Source organism: Coregonus clupeaformis, chromosome 36, assembly GCF_020615455.1.
Source record: "Coregonus clupeaformis isolate EN_2021a chromosome 36, ASM2061545v1, whole genome shotgun sequence".
Lineage (NCBI taxonomy): Eukaryota > Metazoa > Chordata > Actinopteri > Salmoniformes > Salmonidae > Coregonus > Coregonus clupeaformis.
The window spans coordinates 9,449,685-9,471,508 of NC_059227.1; the positions used below are offsets into that span (position 1 = coordinate 9,449,685).

Here is a 21,824-nt window from a genome sequence, read left to right on the forward strand (position 1 = left end):
GGTTGTACCTGGTAGGTTCGTTGATAATTTGTGTGAGATTGAGGGCATCTAGTTTAGATTGTAGGATGGCCGGGGTGTTAAGCATATCCCAATTTAGGTCACCAAGCAGTACGAACTCTGAGGATAGATCGGGGGCAATCAATTCACATATGGTGTCCAGGGCACAGCTGGGGGCTGAGGGGGGTCTGTAGCAAGCGGCAACAGTGAGAGATTTATTTCTGGAAAGGTGGATTTTTAGAAGTAGAAGCTCAAACTGTTTGGGCACAGACCTGGATAGTATTTCAGAATTTTTGGTGGCCTTCCTAAGCCAGGATTCAGACACTGCTAGAACATCAGGGTTGGCGGAGTGTGCTAACGCAGTGAATAACTCAAACTTAGGAAGGAGGCTTCTGATATTTATGTGCAGAAAACCAAGACTTTTACGGTTACAGAAGTCAACAAATGATAGCTCCTGGGGAGTAGGAGTGATACTGGGGGCTGCAGGGCCTGGGTTAGCCTCTACATCACCAGAGGAACAGAGGAGGACTAGAATAAGGATACGACTAAAGGCTTTAAGAACTGGTCTTCTAGTGCGTTGGGTACATAGAATAAAGGGGGCAGTTCTCCGGGCGTTGTAGAAAAGATTCAGGGCATTATGTACAGAAAAGGATATGGAAGTATATGAGTACAGTTCAGGTAACCCTAAGCGTTGGGTAACAATGAAAGAGATGGCGTCATTGGAGGCATCGATTGAGCCGGTCTCGGCGTGTATGGGGGGAGGAACAAAGGAACTATATGAGGCAGTTTGAGAGGGACTAGGGGTTCTACAGTGAAATTGTATAATAAGAACTAACCCAAACAGCAATAGGCAAGGCATAATTGACATGGGAGAGAGGCATAAAGCAGTCACAGGTGTTATTAGAGAGAGCTAAGACACAACTGGAAATAGCGATAACGTTTGGGCTAAGACTAAACAGAATAAACAGGACAGGGTACCGTGTAAAGGAACAGTCCAGCAGGCATCAGCTGTGCAGCTGAGTGATCATAAGGTCCAGTGAACAGCAATATGTGAGTCCGAGAGCAGTTCAAATTGGTGCTTCAGCACAGCTAGCAGGGAGCACAGTTGTAGTTTGCGTGTGCTAGCGGGCCGGGGCTGGCAGATGGATCTTCGTGGTCGTCGCAACGGGAAGCCTGTTGAAACCACATCAGACTATTTCGTCGGCAAACCAGTCGTGTTGGATCGGCGGGGCTCAGTGTCAACACTAGGAGGTCCCGTCCGGTTGACAGAGAGGTAGATAGCCGGGAGATGGGCCTGAGGCTAACTGGTGCTTGCTATAGGGCAATGGTAATGGTAATCAGCCAACAACAGGTTGCAGCTAGCTAGCTGGTTGTGATGATCCGGCGCTAGGGTCCAGTGATTCCGGCAGAAAGTCCAATAAGCTCTGGGTCGATAGCACGCTGGGTCGATAGCACGCTGTGCAGACTGGCCGACGAATTGTCCAGGCTAGAGCTAGAGCTGGCTGGTGGATAGTGTAGGCCACGGACAGTGGTGAAGACGCTAACATTGACTAATAGTAGGTAGCCATTCAGATTGCGGCTACACTCGTTTCAGCTTACTGTGAAGCATGGGGGTGGAAACATCATGCTTTGGGGCTGTTTTTCTGCAAAGGGACCAGGACGACTGATCCGGGTAAAGGAAAGAATGAATGGGGCCATGTATCGTGAGATTTTGAGTGAAAACCTCCTTCCATCAGCAAGGGCATTGAAGATGAAACATGGCTAGGTCTTTCAGCATGACAATGATCCCAAACACACCGCCCGGGCAACGAAGGAGTGGCTTCGTAAGAAGCATTTCAAGGTCCTGGAGTGGCCTAGCCAGTCTCCAGATCTCAACCCCATAGAAAATCTTTGGAGGGAGTTGAAAGTCCGTGTTGCCCAGCGACAGCCCCAAAACATCACTGCTCTAGAGGAGATCTGCATGGATGAATGGGCCAAAATACCAGCAACAGTGTGTGAAAACCTTGTGAAGACTTACAGAAAATGTTTGACCTGTGTCATTGCCAACAAAGGGTATATAACAAAGTATTGAGAAACTTTTGTTATTGACCAAATACTTATTTTCCACCATAATTTGCAAATAAATTCATAAAAAATCCTACAATGTGATTTTCTGGATATTTTTTTCTCATTTTGTCTGGCATAGTTGACGTGTACCTATGGTGAAAATTACAGGCCTCTCTCGTCTTTTTAAGTGGGAGAACTTGCACAATTGGTGGCTGACTAAATACTTTTTTCCCCCACTGTATGTACGTATACAGTGGGGAGAACAAGTATTTGATATACTGCCGATTTTGCAGGTTTTCCTACTTACAAAGCATGAAGAGGTGGAAACATCATTCTTTGGGGATGCTTTTCTGCAAAGGGGACAGGACGACTGCACCGTATTGAGGGGAGGATGGATGGGGCCATGTATCGCGAGATCTTGGCCAACAACCTCCTTCCCTCAGTAAGAGCATTGAAGATGGGTCGTGGCTGGGTCTTCCAGCATGGCAACGACCCGAAACACACAGCCAGGGCAACTAAGGAGTGGCTCCGTAAGAAGCATCTCAAGGTCCTGGAGTGGCCTAGCCAGTCTCCAGACCTGAACCCAATAGAAAATCTTTGGAGGGAGCTGAAAGTCCGTATTGCCCAGCGACAGCCCCGAAACCTGAAGGATCTGGAGAAGGTCTGTATGGAGGAGTGGGCCAAAATCCCTGCTGCAGTGTGTGCAAACCTGGTCAAGACCTACAGGAAACGTATGATCTCTGTAATTGCAAACAAAGGTTTCTGTACCAAATATTAAGTTCTGCTTTTCTGATGTATCAAATACTTATGTCATGCAATAAAATGCAAATTAATTACTTAAAAATCATACAATGTGATTTTCTGGATTTTTCCGTCTCTCACAGTTGAAGTGTACCTATGATAGAAATTACAGACCTCTACATGCTTTGTAAGTAGGAAAACCTGCAAAATCGGCAGTGTATCAAATACTTGTTCTCCCCACTGTATGTAAATGTTGTGTGTGTGTATATATGTATATGTGTATATACGTATGTGTGTATACGTATGTATGTGTGTGTATACATATGTACAGTGAGGGGAAAAAGTATTTGATCCCCTGCTGATTGTCTACGTTTGCCAACTGACAAAGACATGATCAGTCTATAATTTTAATGGTAGGTTTATTTGAACAGTGAAAGACAGAATAACAACAAAAAAATCCAGAAAAACGCATGTCAAAAATGTTATAAATTGATTTGCATTTTAATGAGGGAAATAAGGATTTGACCCCTCTGCAAAACATGACTTAGTACTTTGTGGCAAACCCTTGTTGGCAATCACAGAGGTCAGACGTTTCTTGTAGTTGGCCACCAGGTTTGCACACATCTCAGGAGGGATTTTGTCCCACTCCTCTTTGCAGATCTTCTCCAAGTCATTATGGTTTCGAGGCTGATGTTTGGCAACTCGAACCTTCAGCTCCCTCCACAGATTTTCTATGGGATTAAGGTCTGGAGACTGGCTAGGCCACTCCAGGACCTTAATGTGCTTCTTCTTGAGCCACTCCTGACAACAGTTGGTGCGATTATTCGCAAATGGAAGAAACACAAAATAACTGTCAATCTCCCTCGGCCTGGGGCTCCATGCAAGATCTCACCTCGTGGAGTTGCAATGATCATGAGAACGGTGAGGAATCAGCCCAGAACTACACGGGAGGATCTTGTCAATGATCTCAAGGCAGCTGAGACCATAGTCACCAAGAAAACAATTGGTAACACACTACGCCGTGAAGGACTGAAATCCTGCAGCGCCCGCAAGGTCCCCCTGCTCAAGAAAGCACATATACAGGGCCGTCTGAAGTTTGCCAATGAACATCTGAATGATTCAGAGGAGAACTGGGTGAAAGTGTTGTGGTCAGATGAGACCAAAATCGAGCTCTTTGGCATCAACTCAACTCGCCGTGTTTGGAGGAGGAGGAATGCTGTCTATGACCCCAAGAACACCATCCCCACTGTCAAACATGGAGGTGGAAACATTATGCTTTGGGGGTGTTTTTCTGCTAAGGGGACAGAACAACTTCACCGCATCAAAGGGACGATGGACGGGGCCATGTACCGTCAAATCTTGGGTGAGAACCTCCTTCCCTCAGCCAGGGCATTAAATGGGTCGTGGACGGTTATTCCAGCATGACAATGACCCAAAACACACGGCCAAGGCAACAAAGGAGTGGCTGAAGAAGAAGCACATTAAGGTCCTGGAGTGGCCTAGTCTGTCTCCAGACCTTAATCCCATAGAAAATCTGTGGAGGGAGCTGAAGGTTCGAGTTGCCAAACGTCAGCCTCGAAACCTTAATGACTTGGAGAAGATCTGCAAAGAGGAGTGGGACAAAATCTTCCTGAGATGTGTGCAAACCTGGTGGCCAACTACAAGAAACGTCTGACCTCTGTGATTGCCAACAAGGGTTTTGCCACCAAGTACTAAGTCATGTTTTGCAGAGGGGTCAAATACTTATTTCCTTCATTAAAATGCAAATCAATTTATAACATTTTTGACATGCGTTTTCTGGATTTTTGTTGTTGTTATTCTGTCTCTCACTGTTCAAATAAACCTACCATTAAAATGATAGACTGATAATTTCTTTGTCAGTTGGCAAACGTACAAAATCAGCAGGGGATCAAATACCTTTTTCCCTCACTGTATGTGTGTATATATGTGTGTGTGTGTGTGTGTGTGTATGTGTATATATGTGTGTGTGTGTGTGTGTATGTATATATATGTGTGTGTATGTGTGTGTATGTATATGTGTATATATATATATATATATATATCTCTATCTATCTAGATATATAATTCACTTAATTTTTTGGGAAAGATTATTGGTTTCTTTTCATTTTCATAAGAGTTGGAAATGCAATGAATTGAAGATTATTTGTTGATGTAAAAATAGACATTTATTGATTTTTAAATTGTCATTCGATTTTTGGGTGAGTCGTGTGAAATTATTGGTTGGAAAGAATGTGGTCCCCAGAAATTCTGGGGGAAGAAATTGGGTCCCCGCTGAAAAAGTTTGTATACCACTTAATTAGAGCCTTGAATTTGACCTCTGGTGTCACATCATAATTAATGCTAATATAAAGGTTTAAGGATTCTCAAATGGACCAGAAAATATTTGTACTCTTTATTAGTTATGTCACGGTATGTGAAGTATTTTATTTTTGCTGGATGATATGGTTCCAACTTCAGCAGTATGATTGGTTCATGATGACTCATCCCCAAAGACCCCCAGCTCACAGGTCCCAGGTCAGATCTCAGGTCAGCAGGCCAGGAAACAGGCCCAGGGAATGATTCATGTCTTCCTGACCCAGGAAAAGTGAAATAGGACAGGACAGGCTGGACCTGGAGAATGGAGAGACGCTAGAGAGACGCTACAGGGGCTGTAAGGGGCTGAAACACAACAGGACTGTTTCACAGAAACACAGAAAGAGGATAAAACCCCGAGACTACCCTCATTTCTTCCTCCACTCCTTTCATCTCCTCTGGGAGGAGAGAAACACGTAGTTAATTAGCAAAGAATACATTAGAATGCTGACTGGAGCGTGGGACCACATCCTGTAAACACCTCCCTCTCTCCGTCTACTCCCTCCCTCCCTGCCTGTCTAGCGTAGCCCTCGCTCCAGGCGTGGCGTATGGGTAGTAGCATCCCGGGGCGCTGTGTGTGTTAGCATGTGATAGAGGAACATGGTGCTCTGAGTTCCTAGGATGAGCCTTGATGACAGGGATTCTCAGTGGAGCCATTATGACTGGGACTGGAGCTGGGGTTTTAGTTGGTACTGGGTCTATGGCTATGGTTAGGACTATGTCCAGGGCTGTGGTCGGAGCACCCAAAGACTGCCCGGACGATGGACTGCCCGGACGAAGAGACTGGATTACTGTGTGTGCTGATGTGTGTGTGCATGCACACGTGCGCAGGTTTATTTTGTGAGGTAGACCTTCGTTCTCTCAGTTTTAGGCCTGTGAAGAAGCTATTTTATGATCTGTAGGGTTTTCTCAGTTTCTCAGTCCTGACACATTCTCTGGCATTAATCAGAGCTGCATGTATGGTCTGTCTATCTCAGTGTTGTGAAAGTCTTAAACATCATTGCAGTGTTTGACTGTGGATGCACTGTTGTCGGTCTTTAGCCATAGAAAACAATGTTAGAATGGATTGTATATCCATACAGCAGAAGTATTTCAGTCCCAGTATGGGATCTAATATAGAGGAGTTGAAACCTCAATGTCTATCATAACAGCGACAAAGTGCTGTTTGTTGCCGGCCAACCTCGGAGTGCTTTTGTCTTACCTGACTCTGTTGAATACTCTCATGACATTGTCATAAATTTGATCTCTAGCCTGTAGGCTACAGAAAAGTACATATACTCTTTCTACCATAGGCTACATGATTTCTGTTAATTTTTTTACGCAATGTTGGTGGAGCGCTGCAGTGTTGCGTCTCTCCAACAGCACCCTGGAGAGGCGCGCTCGACATGAACAAGTGAAATATTTCACTGTCCTTTATCCTTCTAATTCTTGGAGTGGAAACGTTGTTTGCAGAGTTCACAACCTGCTACACTTGTGAGAAACAAGTTTTGGTTTATTTCATACCATCATTTAGGCCCTACGAGTTTTGTCTTGAAAAATATATATATATTGATACTTTTTTTTGAGCGCGCCATGTGAGCAAATGAGCATGTGTCTGGAGTCTGGTTTGTTTCTCTGTACTGTTAATGACTGAGTGCGCACACCTACATAAAGTAGGCCTAGGCTACCTGGCCTGCTGCGCGCAAATGTAGGAAAGTGCCCATTTGGGGATATCTGATTTCTGACCACCATTAATAATAAGCTGAGCTTCTCAGTCATTTTTTCTTCACCTCACACAATGAAGTCAGTTCTATTATTTATTTTTTTTTTACATCCATTGCGAGTGATAGGCTAATAGTTCCTCACAGTAGTTTAAAAATCTTTCCAACATTCTCCCCCTCGGTAATCACCAGGCCTCAGTGTGAAAGAGCAAAATGTCATGCTCTGATGATCCCATATATCCAGTGGAAATGTCATAAAATGCCTGAACACTTTTCCCTGGCCTTGCGTAGAAACAGCTGTCTGTCCCGAGCTCACTTGCGCAGGAAACTCTGAGGGCCCGGAATAGGCTAGTTAATACAATGTTACAAGTTTGCTCCTTCACAGTTGCCAAACGTCAGCCTCGAAACCTTAAAGACTTGGAGAAGATCTGCAAAGAGGAGTGGGACAAAATCCCTCCTTAATGTGTGCAAACTTGGTGGCCAACTACAAGAAACGTCTGACCTCTGTGATTGCCAACAAGGGTTTTGCCACCAAGGACTAAGTCATGTTTTGCAGAGGGGTCAAATACTTATTTCCCTCATTAAAATGCAAATCAATTTATAACATTTTTGACATGCGTTTTTCTGGATTTTTTTGTTGTTATTCTGTCTCTCACTGTTCAAATAAACCTACCATTAAAATGATAGACTGATCATTTCTTTGTCAGTGGGCAAACGTACAAAATCAGCAGGGGATCAAATACTTTTTTCCCTCACTGTACTGTACATACACTGTGAATACCAAACATTTGGAACACCTTCCTAATATTGAATTGCAACCCCCTTTTTGCCCTCAGAACAGCCTCAATTCGTTGCGGCTTGGACTCTACTAGGTGTCAAACGCGTTCCACAGGGATGCTGGCCAATGTTGACTCCAATGCTTCCCACAGTTGTGTTAAGTTGGCTGGATGTCCTTTGGGTGGTGGACCATTCTTGATACACACAGGAAACTGTTGAGCGTGAAAAACCTAGCAGCGTTGCAGTTCTTGACACAAACCCGTGCACCTTGCACCTACTACCATACCCTGTTCAAAGGCACTTACATCTTTTGTCTTGCCCATTCCACCTCTGAATCGCATACATACAGTCGTGGTGAAAAGTTTTGAGAATGACACAAATACCAATTTTCATCAAGTCTGCTGCCTCAGTTTTGATGATGGCAATTTGCATATACTCCAGAATGTCATGAAGAGTGATCAGATGAATTGCAATTAATTGCCATGAAAATTAACTTAATCCCCAAAAAACATTTCCACTGCATTCCAGCCCTGCCACAAAAGGACCAGCTGCCATCATGTCAGTGATTCTCCCGTTAACACAGGTGAGAGTGTTGACCAGTGGCGGCTCCTGAAAAAATTCTCAGGGGGGGCAATTTTTCTGATGATTTAGGTGACCTACACACATTTAAAAAAAGATATGTCCAGCAACAACATGAAGACAGGGGCAGCATATAAGTCAATACTGATATACACATTACTTGCTTCAAAAAGGCCTCATGGTTGAATTGGAAATATGTGCACCTGAGCATAATTCACAACAAGCAAGCAGGAGCTTTTGATAGAGGCTACTGAAAACATTGATGCAAGTTATTGGTAATAAGAAATTTTTATAGACTTCCATATTCTGCCCTCTTGTATAGATTTGTGAAAATGAACAGTGATAGACATTTTGCCTGAAAACAGAATTTGAAAATAATTTCTAGAAAAGGTAAACACAGCTATCTGTATGGCTTTGTAAAAATGAACAACCATATTCTGGCCAATTGTATAGATTTGTAAATATGAACAACCATATTCTGGCCAATTGTATAGATTTGTAAAAATGAACATGAACAGATTTTTTTTTATATTTTTACTTTTTTTTAAATGAAAAATAACTATTTTAAACAACATCAACTGTGAACTGATTTGGGCGTGTGTGTGTTAAAGAGACAGACAGGGAGGGACAAAGAGAGAGAGAGAGGCTACATTACTTGTACTGAAACTGTTCTAGCTTGCTGCATGAACAAATTCAGCTGATGCGCATAGCAATGCACGTAATGGGCATTCTTGAAATGCTCATGCACCTTTTGCTGCACACCAGCCTTCTCTCCCCTCATCACACTGGCTCCATCGTAAGCTTGCGCAATGAGTTTGACTTTCTCGTCGTCGGCAAAAAGACCGTTCAGTCTCTCCAAAAGCACACTGGCGATTGAGACTGAGGTTGATTCCGAGATGGGAAGGAACTCAAAAAAGCGCTCCTGCACTTTGTGGTTGCTATCTATGTACCTCAGCACAAGCACCAGCTGTGTCTGTGTAGAAACGTCCGTGGTCTCGTCAGTGTCACGATCGTCTAAGGAGGAGGACCAAGGCGCAGCGTTGAAGGTGAACATATTTATCATTATACTGATCACACGATCAAAACAACAGACGATAACGTGATGTCTACGGTTTAACACAAAACCAAATAAGAACAAGAAACCAAAGGGAAAGACAGACAGTTAAATATGGCTCCCAATCAGAGACAACCAGCTGACACTCGTTGCCTCTGATTGGGAGTCACTCAGGCCAACATAGAAATACAAACTAGACCCACAACCTACAACACAAAACATAGAAACTAACACCCTGGCTCAACATACGAGAGTCCCCCGAGCCAGGGCGTGACAGTACCCCCCCCTAAAGGCGCGGACTCCGACCGCGCCAACCAAACACAACAGGGGAGGGACCGGGTGGGCACTCCGCCTAGGCGGCGGATCCGGCTCCGGGCATGATCCCCACTCCTTCTCTAACCCCCCAAAGTACCGCTGGTCCGGTCTGGCCCTGCTGACCAGAGCTGAACTGAACACTGGTGGAGCGGATTGCTCTAGCTCCGGCGTGACGCAGCACCTGACCGGTGCCGGACCCGCCACCGGTGGAACAGGCACGGGCCGTGCCGGACTGACGACGCACACCACTGGCTTGGTGTGGGGAGCAGGAGCGGGCCGAGCCGGGCTGACAAAACGCACCACTGACTTGGTGCGGGGAGCAGGAGCGGGCCGGACCGGGCTGACGAAGCTCACCACTGACTTGGTGCGGGGAGCAGGAACGGGCCGCGCCGGGCTGACGACGCGCACCACTGACTTGGTGCAGGGAGCAGGAACGGGCCGGACAGGGCTGACGAAACGCACCACAGACTTGGTGCGGGGAGCAGGAACGGGCCGCGCCGGGCTGACGACGCGCACCACTGACTTGGTGCGGGGAGCAGGAACGGGCCGGACAGGGCTGACGAAACGCACCACAGGCTTGGTGCGGGGAGCAGGAATGGGCCGGACCGGGCTGGCGACGCGCACCACAGACTTGGTGCGGAGAGCAGGAACGGGCCGGACAGGGCTGACGAAACACACCACAGACTTGGTGCGGGGAGCAGGAATGGGCCGGGCCGAGCTGGCGATGCGCACCGTAGACTTGGTGCGAGTGGCAGGAACAGGCCGGACCGTACTGGGAACACACACCACTGGCCCTACGTGGGGATCAGGAACAGGCCGGACCGGACTGGCAACACACGCCAGTACCTCTCGCCGTGCCTTTACATCTTCCACCCCCTCTTCGACCAGTGGCCCCCGTAACCTGGCGGCCTCCTCTGCCAATCCGCTGGGCCGCTCTGCCGCGGTCTCCTGCTGGCCCGTCGTCCACGGCGTTAGCCCCCCCCTAAAAATGTTCTGGGCTTCACTCCTACCCGTGGCCAAGGTCTCCATGTCCCTCGCCAGCCGTTCGCCCTTCTGCCACAATGTCAAGCCCCTCTCCTCCTCATCCGGCTTGACCCAGTCGAGGAGGCGAAGGAGATCTGTTAGAGATCTCCCTGGCGATGGCTCCTGGACACGCTGCTTGGTCACATCTTGGTGGTTTCTTCTGTCACGATCGTCTAAGGAGGAGGACCAAGGCGCAGCGTTGAAGGTGAACATATTTATTATTATACTGATCACACGATCAAAACAACAGACAATAACGTGATGTCTACGGTTTAACACAAAACCAAATAAGAACAAGAAACCACAAACTCAAAGGGAAAGACAGACAGTTAAATATGGCTCCCAATCAGAGACAACCAGCTGACACTCGTTGCCTCTGATTGGGAGTCACTCAGGCCAACATAGAAATACAAACTAGACCCACAACCTACAACACAAAACATAGAAACTAACACCCTGGCTCAACATACGAGAGTCCCCCGAGCCAGGGCGTGACAGTCAGCTTGGATAGCTACGAAGTTCGCCGACCTCACCTCCTCCACAATATGTTCCCTCATGACCGCTAGCATACACTCCAGTAGCTCATTTTGAATGGTCTTTGATGTGCCCTTGAAAACTTTAGCATTTTTAAGATGGTCATCAAACACCTCATCTAATTGTGCCACAAAGTTGACAAGTCCAAGAAAAATACCAGGGTTGGTGGAGCCCTCAGTTTCATCTTTGCCTCGCAAAGCTAGCCATCTTGACAGTAGTACGTGAATTGATTGACGCTGCTACCCGCTCTTTTCTTAGTTATGTTCATGGTTACTTATGTTACGTATGACGAAAGCGCGTAAGTGCAAGCCCTCCCGGAACCCATAGAGATTGTATTGAAAGCTCTGATATTTTGAGAAAAAAAAGATTTTACATTAAGTCTATGAGAGACGTCTAGATTAGAACACTGATAACTACTGTTGCCGTGATATAATTGCAAAGAAAAAAAATCCCTTCCTTTTGGCAGTGCGTCGCCCATATCGCCCTAATGAACACACCGCCCCTGGTGTTGACGAGAACAAGGCTGGAGATCACTCTGTCATGCTGATTGAGTTAGAATAACAGACTGGAAGCTTTAAAAGGGGGGTGGTGCTTGAAATCATTGTTCTTCCTCTGTTAACCATGGTTACCTGCAAGGAAACACTTGCCGTCATCATTGCTTTGCACAAAAAGGGCTTCACAGGCAAGGAGATTGCTGCTAGTAAGATTGCACCTAAATCAACCATTTATCGGATCATCAAGAACTTCAAGGAGAGAGGTTCAATTATTGTGAAGAAGGCGTCAGGGCGCCCAAGAAAGTACAGCAAGCGCCAGGACCGTCTCCTAAAGTTGATTCAGCTGCGGGATCAGGGCACCAACAGTACAGAGCTTGTTCAAGAATGGCAGCAAGCAGGTGTGAGTGCATCTGCACGCACAGTGAGGCAAAGACTTTTGGAGGATGGCCTGGTGTCAAGAAGCGCAGCAAAGAAGCCACTTCTCTCCAGGAAAAACATCAGGGACAGACTGATATGCTGCAAAAGGTACAGGGATTGGACTGCTGAGGACTGGGGTAAAGTCATTTTCTCGGAATCCCCTTTCCGATTGTTTGGGGCATCCGGAAAACACCTTGTCCGGAGAAGACAAGGTGAGCGCTACCGTTGTCATGCCAACAGTAAAGCATCCTGAGACCATTCATTTGTGGGGTTGCTTCTCAGCCAAGGGAGTGGGCTCACTCACAATTTTGCCTAAGAACACAGCCATGAATAAAGAATGGTACCAACACATCCTCCGAGAGCAACTTCTCCCGACCATCCAAGAACAGTTTGGTGATGACCAATGCCTTTTCCAGCATGATGGAGATCTTGCCATATGGCAAAAGTGATAACTAAGTGGCTCGGGGAACAAAACATCTAAATGTTGGGTCCATGGCCAGGAAACTCCCCAGACCTTAATCCCATTGAGAACTTGTGGTCGATCCTCAAAAGGCGGGTGGACAATCAAAAACCCAAAAATTCTGGCAAACTCCAAGCATTGATTATGCAAGAATGGGCTGCCATCAGTCAGGATGTGGCCCAGAAGTGAATTGACAGCATGCCAGGGCGGATTGCAGAGGTCTTGAAAAAGAAGGGTCAACACTGCAAATATTGACTCTTTGCATAAACTTAAGCCTTTGACACTTATGGAATGCTTGTAATTATACTTCAGTATACCATAGTAACATCTGACAAAAATATATCATAACACTGAAGCAGCGAACTTTGTGAAGACCAATACTTTGACCACGACTGTACAATCCATGTCTCAATTGTCTCCAGGCTTAAAAATCCTTCTTTAACCTGTCTCTTCCCCTTCATCTAAACTGATTTGAAGTGGATTGAACAAGTGACATCAATAAGGGATCATAGCTTTCACCTGGTCAGTCTATCATGTTTTGTATACTCTGTGTATACAGTGCATTTGGAAAATATTCAGACCCCTTGACTTTTTCCACATTTTGTTACGTTACAGCCTTATTCTAAAATGGATTAAATTGTTTCCCCCCCTCATCAATCTACACACAATACCCCATAATGACAAAGCAAAAACAGTGTTTTAGAAATGTTAGCCAAAAAAAACTGATATCACATTTATTCAAGTATTCAGATCCTGTACTCAGTACTTTGTTGAAGCACCTTTGGCAGCGATTACAGCATTGAGTCTTCTTGGGTATGACGCTACAAGCTTGGCACACCTGTATTTGGGGAGTTTCTCCCATTCTTCTCTGCAGATCCTCTCAAGCTCTTTCAGGTTGGATGGGGAGCGTCGCTGCACAGCTATTTACAGGTCTCTCCAGAGATGTTTGATCGGGTTCAAGTCCGGGCTCTGGCAGGGCCACTCAAGGACATTCAGAGACTTGTCCCGAAGCCACTCTTGCGTTGTCTTGGCTGTGTGCTTAGGGTCGTTGTCCTGTTGGAAGGTGAACCTTCGCCCCAGTCTGAGCGCTCTGGAGCAGGTTTTCATCAAGGATCTCCCTGTACTTTGCTCCATTTCTCTTTCCCTCGATCCTGACTAGTCTCCCAGTCCCTGCCGCTGATGAACATCCCCACAGCATGATGCTGCCATCGCCATACTTCACCGTAGGGATGGTGCAAGGTTTCCTTCAGACGTGATGCTTGGCATTCAGGCCAAAGAGTTCAATCTTGGTTTCATCAGACCAGAGAATCTTGTTTCTCATGGTCTGAGTCCTTTAGGTGCATTTTGGCAAACTCCAAGCAGGCTGTCATGTGCCTTTTACTGAGGAGACGCTTCCATCTGGCCACTCTACCATAAATGCCTGATTGGTGGAGTGCTGCAGAGATGGTTGTCCTTCTGGAAGGTTCTCCCATCTCCACAGAGGAACTCTGGAGATCTGTCAGAGTGACCATCGGGTTCTTGGTCACCTCCCTGTCCAAGGCCCTTCTCCTCCGATTTCTCAGTTTGGCATAGTGGCCAGCTCTAGGAAGTGTCTTGGTGGTTCCAAACTTCTTCCATTTAAGAATGATGGACCACTGTGTTCTTGAAGACCTTCAATGCTGCAGAAATGTTTTGGTACCCTTCCCCAGATCTGTGCCTCGACACAATCCTGTCTTGGAGCTCTACGGACAATTCTTTTGACCTCATGGCTTGGTTTTTGCTCTGACATGCACTGTCAATTGTGGGACCTCCCTATCCAACCTGATAGAGCTTGAGAGGATCTGCAGAGAAGAATGTGAGAAACTCCCCAAATACAAGTGTGCTAAGCTTGTAGTGTCATACCCAATAAGACTCGAGGCTGTAATCGCTACCAAAGGTGCTTCAACAAAGTTCTGACTAAAGGGTCTGAATACTTATGTAAATGTATTTTCAAAACATTCTAAAAACCTGTTTTTGCTTTGTCGTTATTGGGTATTGTGTGTAGATTGATGAGGGAGAAAAAACAATTTAATACATTTTAGATTAAGGCCGTGAGGTAACCAAATGTGGAAAAAGTAAAGGGGTCTGAATACTATAACATTTAATTTTTTGGGGGAACAAACTCAATATACTTTTAAAATGACTAAAACCAATTCAGAATTGTGTAGAAATGATAATGGACCTACATTTAAACCGTTTGTTGACTGGGTCCAGCTCGCCAAAAATCACCGAAATGAAAGAAAGACAGTCAGGGAGCATCGAACATTCCAGAAATGATGGATAGGGGACTATTTTTTGCTAAAGACCGAATGTGGTCCCCGGGGAAAAAATGAGTTTGATACCTCTGCTTTAAAGAGACCTTGCCCTTCTACTTCTTGTTTTGGCTGGGTTGAGGCGCAAGCCCTCCTGTAGCTCAGTTGGTAGAGCATGGCGCTTGCAACGCCAGGATTGTGGGTTCGATTCCCACGGGGGGGCAGTATGACAAATGTATGCACTCACTAACTGTAAGTCGCTCTGGATTTTAGACTAAAATCTAATAATACCTTAGTTACAAAAGCTTTGCATTCTTTCATCTTGGGTAGTGGTTATCGAATTTGTCTAATAAGTGTTTGAAATGTGGTATCATATGCTTGTTCAGCATATAGTGTTGTTGAGGAGTGTGGAGAGGGCTGTTGCTGGTGGGTGTGGTGGACTCTCACTAGCAGGTCTCATGTGTAGGACCAGAAGGTTCTATATGAGTCACTGCTGCCAAACGTTTATAGATAAAAGCCTTATTCTTCCCTCAGATATGGAGCTCTCCTTCGATCTTTCTCCCTCTCTCCATCTGTCTGGAATAGCAGATCAATGTATCACTGCTCTGCACAGACACTAGCCAGCCTGAATACTGATAGCATAGGAGAAGACTCATCTCTTTTGGTCAGATCCAAGCCCTCCAACTTCTGTTGATACTGGACCGTGAAGCAGTGGTGGCTCCTCAGAGGAGGAACGGGAGGACCATCATCCTCAGTGAATTTCAGAAAACTTTAAATGGTAAAACATTAAAGTTATCCTTTTGAGATAAAACTATACTAAATATAATCACGTCACCAAAATCTGATTAAAACACACTATTTTGCGAAGAAGTTCTACCGTAGCCTCAACAGCACTCTGTAGGGTAGCACCATGGTGTAGCCGGAGGACAGCTAGCTTCCATCCTCCTCTGGGTACATTGACTTCAATACAAAACCTAGGAGGCTCATGGTTCTCATGCCCTTCCATAGACTTACACAGTAATTAGGACAACTTCCGGAGGACGTCCTCCAGCCAATCAGAGCTCTTGCAGCATGAACTGACATGTTGTCCACCCAATCAAAGGATCAGAGAATTAATCTAGTACTGAAAGCATAAGCTACAGCTAACTAACACTGCAGTGTATAAAATATAGTGAGTAGTTGACTCAAATAGAGGGAAAGACAATAGTTGAACAGTTTTGAACACATTAATTTATTCCAAAATGAAGGAGAAGCTAGAGAGGGGGAGAGATTTTGTATTATTATATATATATATTTTTTAACGTTCAGTTTCACTTAGCTCGCAAATGCAGCAAGCTAGTTTAGCCTACTGAAACACCCTGCTCAAACAGAGGGATGCTATGTTAGCTATCTGGCTATGACTTTCCAACACAACACTGGAACTCTTCCAAGTCAAGGTAAGCTTTTGGTATTACTAATTTATTGCCACTGGGGCCCGCCGGTGTAACTGCTTACTGACTGTACACTAACGTTACTGCATGATTTTAGCGGGTTTACTTACGTGTTAGTTCTATTAGCAATGCTATGACATTACTTTAGCTAATATGGTGACAACGATGTAGGCTGTGTATAGAAATGTTTTTTCACCTGGTCACATACAGCTGATGTGTTGTGCATTTGAAGTCCACAAGGGAAGGGAAGAGAAGGAATACAATGTGGCTGTTATGAGAGTGATCAGGGGTGTATTCATTCCACCGATTCTGTTGAAAAACGTTTATTAAACGGAAGTAAAGAGAACAAAACGGGGATAAACATAGCTGAATTTGTCGAATAGAAACTCTTGTTTGCAACTGTTGGACTAATGATTACACCCTATATTAGCTAGATGCAGGCAAGGTGGTATTGAATGTCACAGCATCATTAATCTTTCCTTCGATCCTGACTAGTCTCCCAGTCCCTGCCGCTGAAAAACATCCCATCAGCAAGATGCTACCATCGCCATACTTCACCGTGGGGATGGTGAAAGGTTTCCTCCAGACGTTTAAGAAAGTTTTTGCTTTGTCATTATGGGGTATTGTGTGTAGATTGATGAGGGAGAAAAAACGATTTAATACATTTTTGAATAAGGCCGTAAGTTAACCAAATGTGGAAAGAGTCAAGGGGTCTAAATAATTTTTTTTTGGGGGAAATCTATATTTTGGGGGGGGGAGGTGGGGCACAAACTCAATATACTTTAAAATGACTAAAACCAATTCGAAATTGTGTAGAAATTATAATGGGCCTACATTTATAGAGTTTCTTGACTGTCCAGCTCGCCAAAAATCACCGAAATGCACACTGTCACCTCAAATTTGTCTCTTGATCTGTGTGCACCTACGTTGTCAACTTTCATTCATAGGCTAGGTTGTAGCAACCTCATGATGGGTATAGGGAAAATGTAAGTATCATGTAGTAGCCTAAACCTATCGCTGTTACATTGAACTGGGTGAATGGAATATGAATGAGTCATCCAATATGCTGTAATAGAAATAAGGCCATGCTCATGAAAAAAAAATTGCACTGACCGCCACTGCCGTGAAGGCTTTTCACCTATCGAACATAGGCTTCAGTGAATCACCTAAAACCACTTTAGCATGTATAAATGTTATCAACAAACGTGGAGCTCTCTTACTGATTTGATTGTATGTTTGTTGGTTTTCTTTCGATGGCCTTGTCGTCTCTACAACCACCAGATAATCGATTGTTTTGTAACTCCATGGCTGTTTGGCAGCGGTCCAGTGCTGTCCGTGGATATGATGGCTGATTGGTTGGAGTACCTGTGAGGGCAGGCTGATAGACCACTCTGGGAGTGGATCAGTATGACAGACATTAGCTCACAACCTAGCCGACCGACAGGGAATTACGCTTAAAGGATCGGTCTGGCCTGAAAAGAAGAAAAGAGAGTTGGGAAGGAGACAGTGTGGTTTGGGTTTGTTGTGAATTGGATTTGATCCTGATTTTGAAACAAATTCAAGACTGAAGCTTTGAATGAAATGCTGAGAAAAACGACTGGGTAGATGTGGTAGATGTTGCTTTCCCTCAATAAATGAGACTACATTTATGTAAATATTTAGGAGATGAGATATGAGTCAAAAGCGATGAGTCCAGAGGCCATTTCCTCAGAGCGGATGTGTGACCATCTCTGTGTGTTTCTCCTTCCAGGCCCCACATTGCCAAGACAGAGCCCCCAGGTTCAGAATGGACCTTCACCAGAGGACCTAGAGATGCAGAGAAGGTAAGATCTGAGCCTACAACAGCACTAAACACAACAGCACTAAATATAATACTGTTCCTTAGACCCCAATCCATCTAGTAGATACCGACACTTCTGACTAGAAATTCCTGTTTTGAGTTCAGTGTTTCAATCAAATATGAGCCAATCAGTCAATTGCCTGCTTAACACTACCTGCTTGCCTAAATATATTGATCCAACTACACTACATGACCAAAAGTATGTGGACACCTGCTCGTCAAACATCTCATTCCAAAATCATGGGCATTAATATGGAGTTGGTCCTACCTTTGCTGCTATAACAGCCTCCACACTTCTGGGAAGGCTTTCCACTAGATGTTGGAACATTACTGAGGGGACTTGCTTCCATTCAGCCACAAGCATTAGTGAGGTCGGGTACTGATGTTGGGCGATTAGGCCTGGCTCGCAGTCAGCGTTCCAATTAATCCCAAAGGTGTTCGATGGGGTTGATGTCAGGGCTCTGTACAGGCCAGTCAAGTTCTTCCACACCGATTTTCGACAAACCATTTCTGTATGGACCTTGCATTATGTACATTGTCATGCTGAAACAGGAAAGGGCCTTCCCCAAACTGTTGCCACAAAGTTGGAAGCACAGAATCGTCTAGAATGTCATTGTATGCTGTAGCGTTAAGATTTCCCTTCACTGGAACTAAGGGGCCTAGCCCGAACCATGAAAAACAGCCCCAGACCATTATTCCTCCTCCACCAAACTTTACAGTTGGCACTATGCATTGGGGCAGGTAGCGTTTTTCCTGGCATCCGCCAAACCCAGATTTGTCTGTTGAACTTCCAGATTGTGAAGCGTGATTCATCACTCCAGAGAACAAGTTTCCACTGCTCCAGAGTCCAATAGTGGCAAGCTTTACACCTCTCCAGCCGACGCTTGGCATTGCGCAAGGTGGTCTTAGGCTTGTGTGCGGCTGCTCGGACTTGGAAACCCATTTCATGAAGCTCCGGACGAACAGATCTTGTGCTGATGTTGCTTCAGGAGGCAGTTTGGAACTCGGTAGTGAGTGTTGCAACTGAGGACAGACCATTTTTACGTGCAATGAGCTTCAGCATTCTGTGAGCTTGTGTGGACTTCCACTTCGCGGCTGAGCCGTTGTTGCTCCTAGATGTTTCCACTACACAATAACAGCACTTACAGTTGAGCGGGGCAGCTCTAGCAGTGCTGAAATTTGACTAACTGACTTGTTGGAAAGGTGGCATCCTATGATATTGCCAGGTTGAAAGTCACTGAGCTCTTCAGTAAGGCCATTCTGCTGCCAATGTTTGTCTATGAAGATTCCATGGCTGTATGCTCGATTTTATACACCTGTCAGCAACGGGTGTGGCTGAAATTGCTGAATCCACTAATTTGAAGGGGTGTCCACATACTTTTGTATATATATACTGTACTTTTGAATGGATACAACCGGCTTTGGACTTATGCTCTAAAAGGTTGTTACCTCTCGAGCCCTCACCACTTTCCACTCCCATATTAACTAGGCAGGCGGTGTGTTTGGCCGCCTGCAGGTGTTGTTCTCCCACATCCTGGCACCGATAGAGGCTGATGGCTGCCAGTTTGTGTTCATACACAGCGGCAGACACCCCTGGAGTAGAGCAGGGCTGGGTGAGAGGATGATAGGGCTTTGTGGCAGGCTGTAGCGTACAGGCACCCCATCAGTGTGTCAGGTGGAATCACAAACCACTTCTACCCTGCTGAGTGCAATGGTACACTCACAGCCTGAGGTTAGGAGCTGACTTAACGCTTTCTCACACACACACAGCCAGACAGACTCACTCGGTGAGAAGTGTGTGTGTGTGTATGAGAAAGCGTATCTGACTTGGTGTGCATCAGAGAGCGAGAGAGGCAGACATTTTGTGTGTTTGAAGACTTCAAAAGAAGAAATGGACTGATACAGAGGCCTTCTTAATGAAAAGCTAGTCTACAGTGAGCCACGATCACTCTCAGGAGACCTTGGCTAAGGCTTTCTCTCACATTCTAAAAACACACTGCTCTAAATCCTCTCAGAGCCTCCCTCTCCTGCTGCATACACTCACGCACACTGAATAACGCTTGGCATGAGATCTGTCTGTATTCATATTCAAATGAGTGTCAAGTTGTCTTCCTCCGGCTGGTCACTGAACTCTCACACTAGGCTAACACATTTTGTTAAGAGTGTGTGTTTTGTCGTGCAATCACTTCAGTTTTGCATCTCGGTCTCGCGCGAGCTCTTAGAGGGTGTACTGTACCTGTAATTGGTTTTCCTTCTCCTTAAATGGCAATGCGACTATTCCCCCTTGGGTAATAATAATATGCTGCTAACTCTGAGTTTCTCTGTGTGGAGAAGATGCCTCCCCCATTATTCAGTGGGGCACCACAGGACAGTGCAGTGTAGCACTGTAGCAGCAGTATTAATCGGAGCCAGCTGCTGTCTGTTGGCTATTTTATTACCTGCTCACAGAAACCTATAAAACGTTATTGAATTAGCCTGCAGCCTGATCTCACAGGACCACACAGGGACTACCACCTGTCCTGTCCCCGTGCACACAAAGACATGGCATCATGGCGATATGACCCCTCACCCCCAGTGCCATATCCTGCGTCACAGCAGCAGAGAACATTGGTAGTTTGGTAGAGAGCATCTGGATTTTGGATTGGCCCTGGCCCTCTCTCCTTGTCCTACAGACTGCAGCCGGTTACAGAGTAATGTGCTGTGGATTTAGATATCCTGGCTGACTGACAGGTTTAGCAAGAGAGTGGGTGAGTTTGATGCCTGTAGAGTAGATGGCTAGCGGTGGTCAGGGTGCTGTGCTGTGTTATGAATGATGAACAGAGCTCTATCTCCTGGTATGGCAGCAGTATATGTTGTACGTGTCTCTGACCATAAAGGAGTTGCAATGAAAGTGAAGTTAAGATGGCGAGACGTGGCTCTATGTTGAGCTTCATCATGGTAACTGTTTCTATGTGAGTCAGGGTCATTTCAATCCCAGACAACCTGCCCATGGGATCTTTTTATTTATCAACTTAACAGTCGAAAGATAAATCATCCATGACGTTTTTTGTTAATCGGCCTAGATTCACTTGCTTTAGTACCCACTGGTCGTTACGGACTATTAACTGTGAAGATTGTGAGTAAGAAAGAGTTTGAAGATTCTGTGTGTTTGTGTGCGTGTGTCCGTCCAGTAGGTGTGTATCTGGCCTTTTTGTCTCTTTGCGGTCCCTTCCTGTCGTCCCATGATGAATGGTGACTCAGCAAATGCAATGACACTTTTCATGAAATAAATCCTCATGTTTCAGCAGGCTCACTGAGACCCTAAGGCCTGCTGTAAGGCCACTTGGCAATTTGGTTAGCAACAGTTTATTAGCAGCTACTGCCTTCGGAATGTCATTGTGGTATATTGTATGTGGGATTGACCTGTCATATCATTCATACACATCCCTGTTAGTCTCAGATGAGGTGTTCTACAGGGTATATGGCATATCTCATTCTAGGGCTGACCCCTTTTATTTGACTGGTCGATTGTTTTGGTCGATAGGCTCTGAACAAATCCATTGTGGAGATCGCGGGGATGGCACAGTCCAAGAAGAAGAGGAGTGTGGCTACACAATGTACATCTCTCTCCCGAATGCGCTCTCTCCTGCCAATGTGTGCACATTCTTCATTGTTTCATAACTTAATTGTGTGAATTGTTTGCATTTGTTTGTTAGTGTCTATCAATTCCCCATTACGTATATTACCAGTAGTACATTTACCGTTAATTCCTATATTTTCTAATCTACAATGTTT

The 21,824-nt window shown here is 45.4% G+C and overlaps 1 protein-coding gene across 3 annotated transcripts in view; it reads left to right on the top strand.

Moving 5' to 3' along the window:
* enah (ENAH actin regulator) overlaps positions 1 to 21,824 on the top strand; it is a 150,871-nt gene that overhangs the window by 97,493 nt on the left and 31,554 nt on the right. For all 3 annotated transcript variants that reach the window (XM_045211252.1, XM_045211251.1, XM_045211253.1), the window contains exon 4: positions 17,961 to 18,033. In XM_045211252.1, coding sequence (XP_045067187.1) covers positions 17,961 to 18,033 — 73 coding nt within the window. The remainder of the gene's footprint in view (positions 1 to 17,960; positions 18,034 to 21,824) is intronic.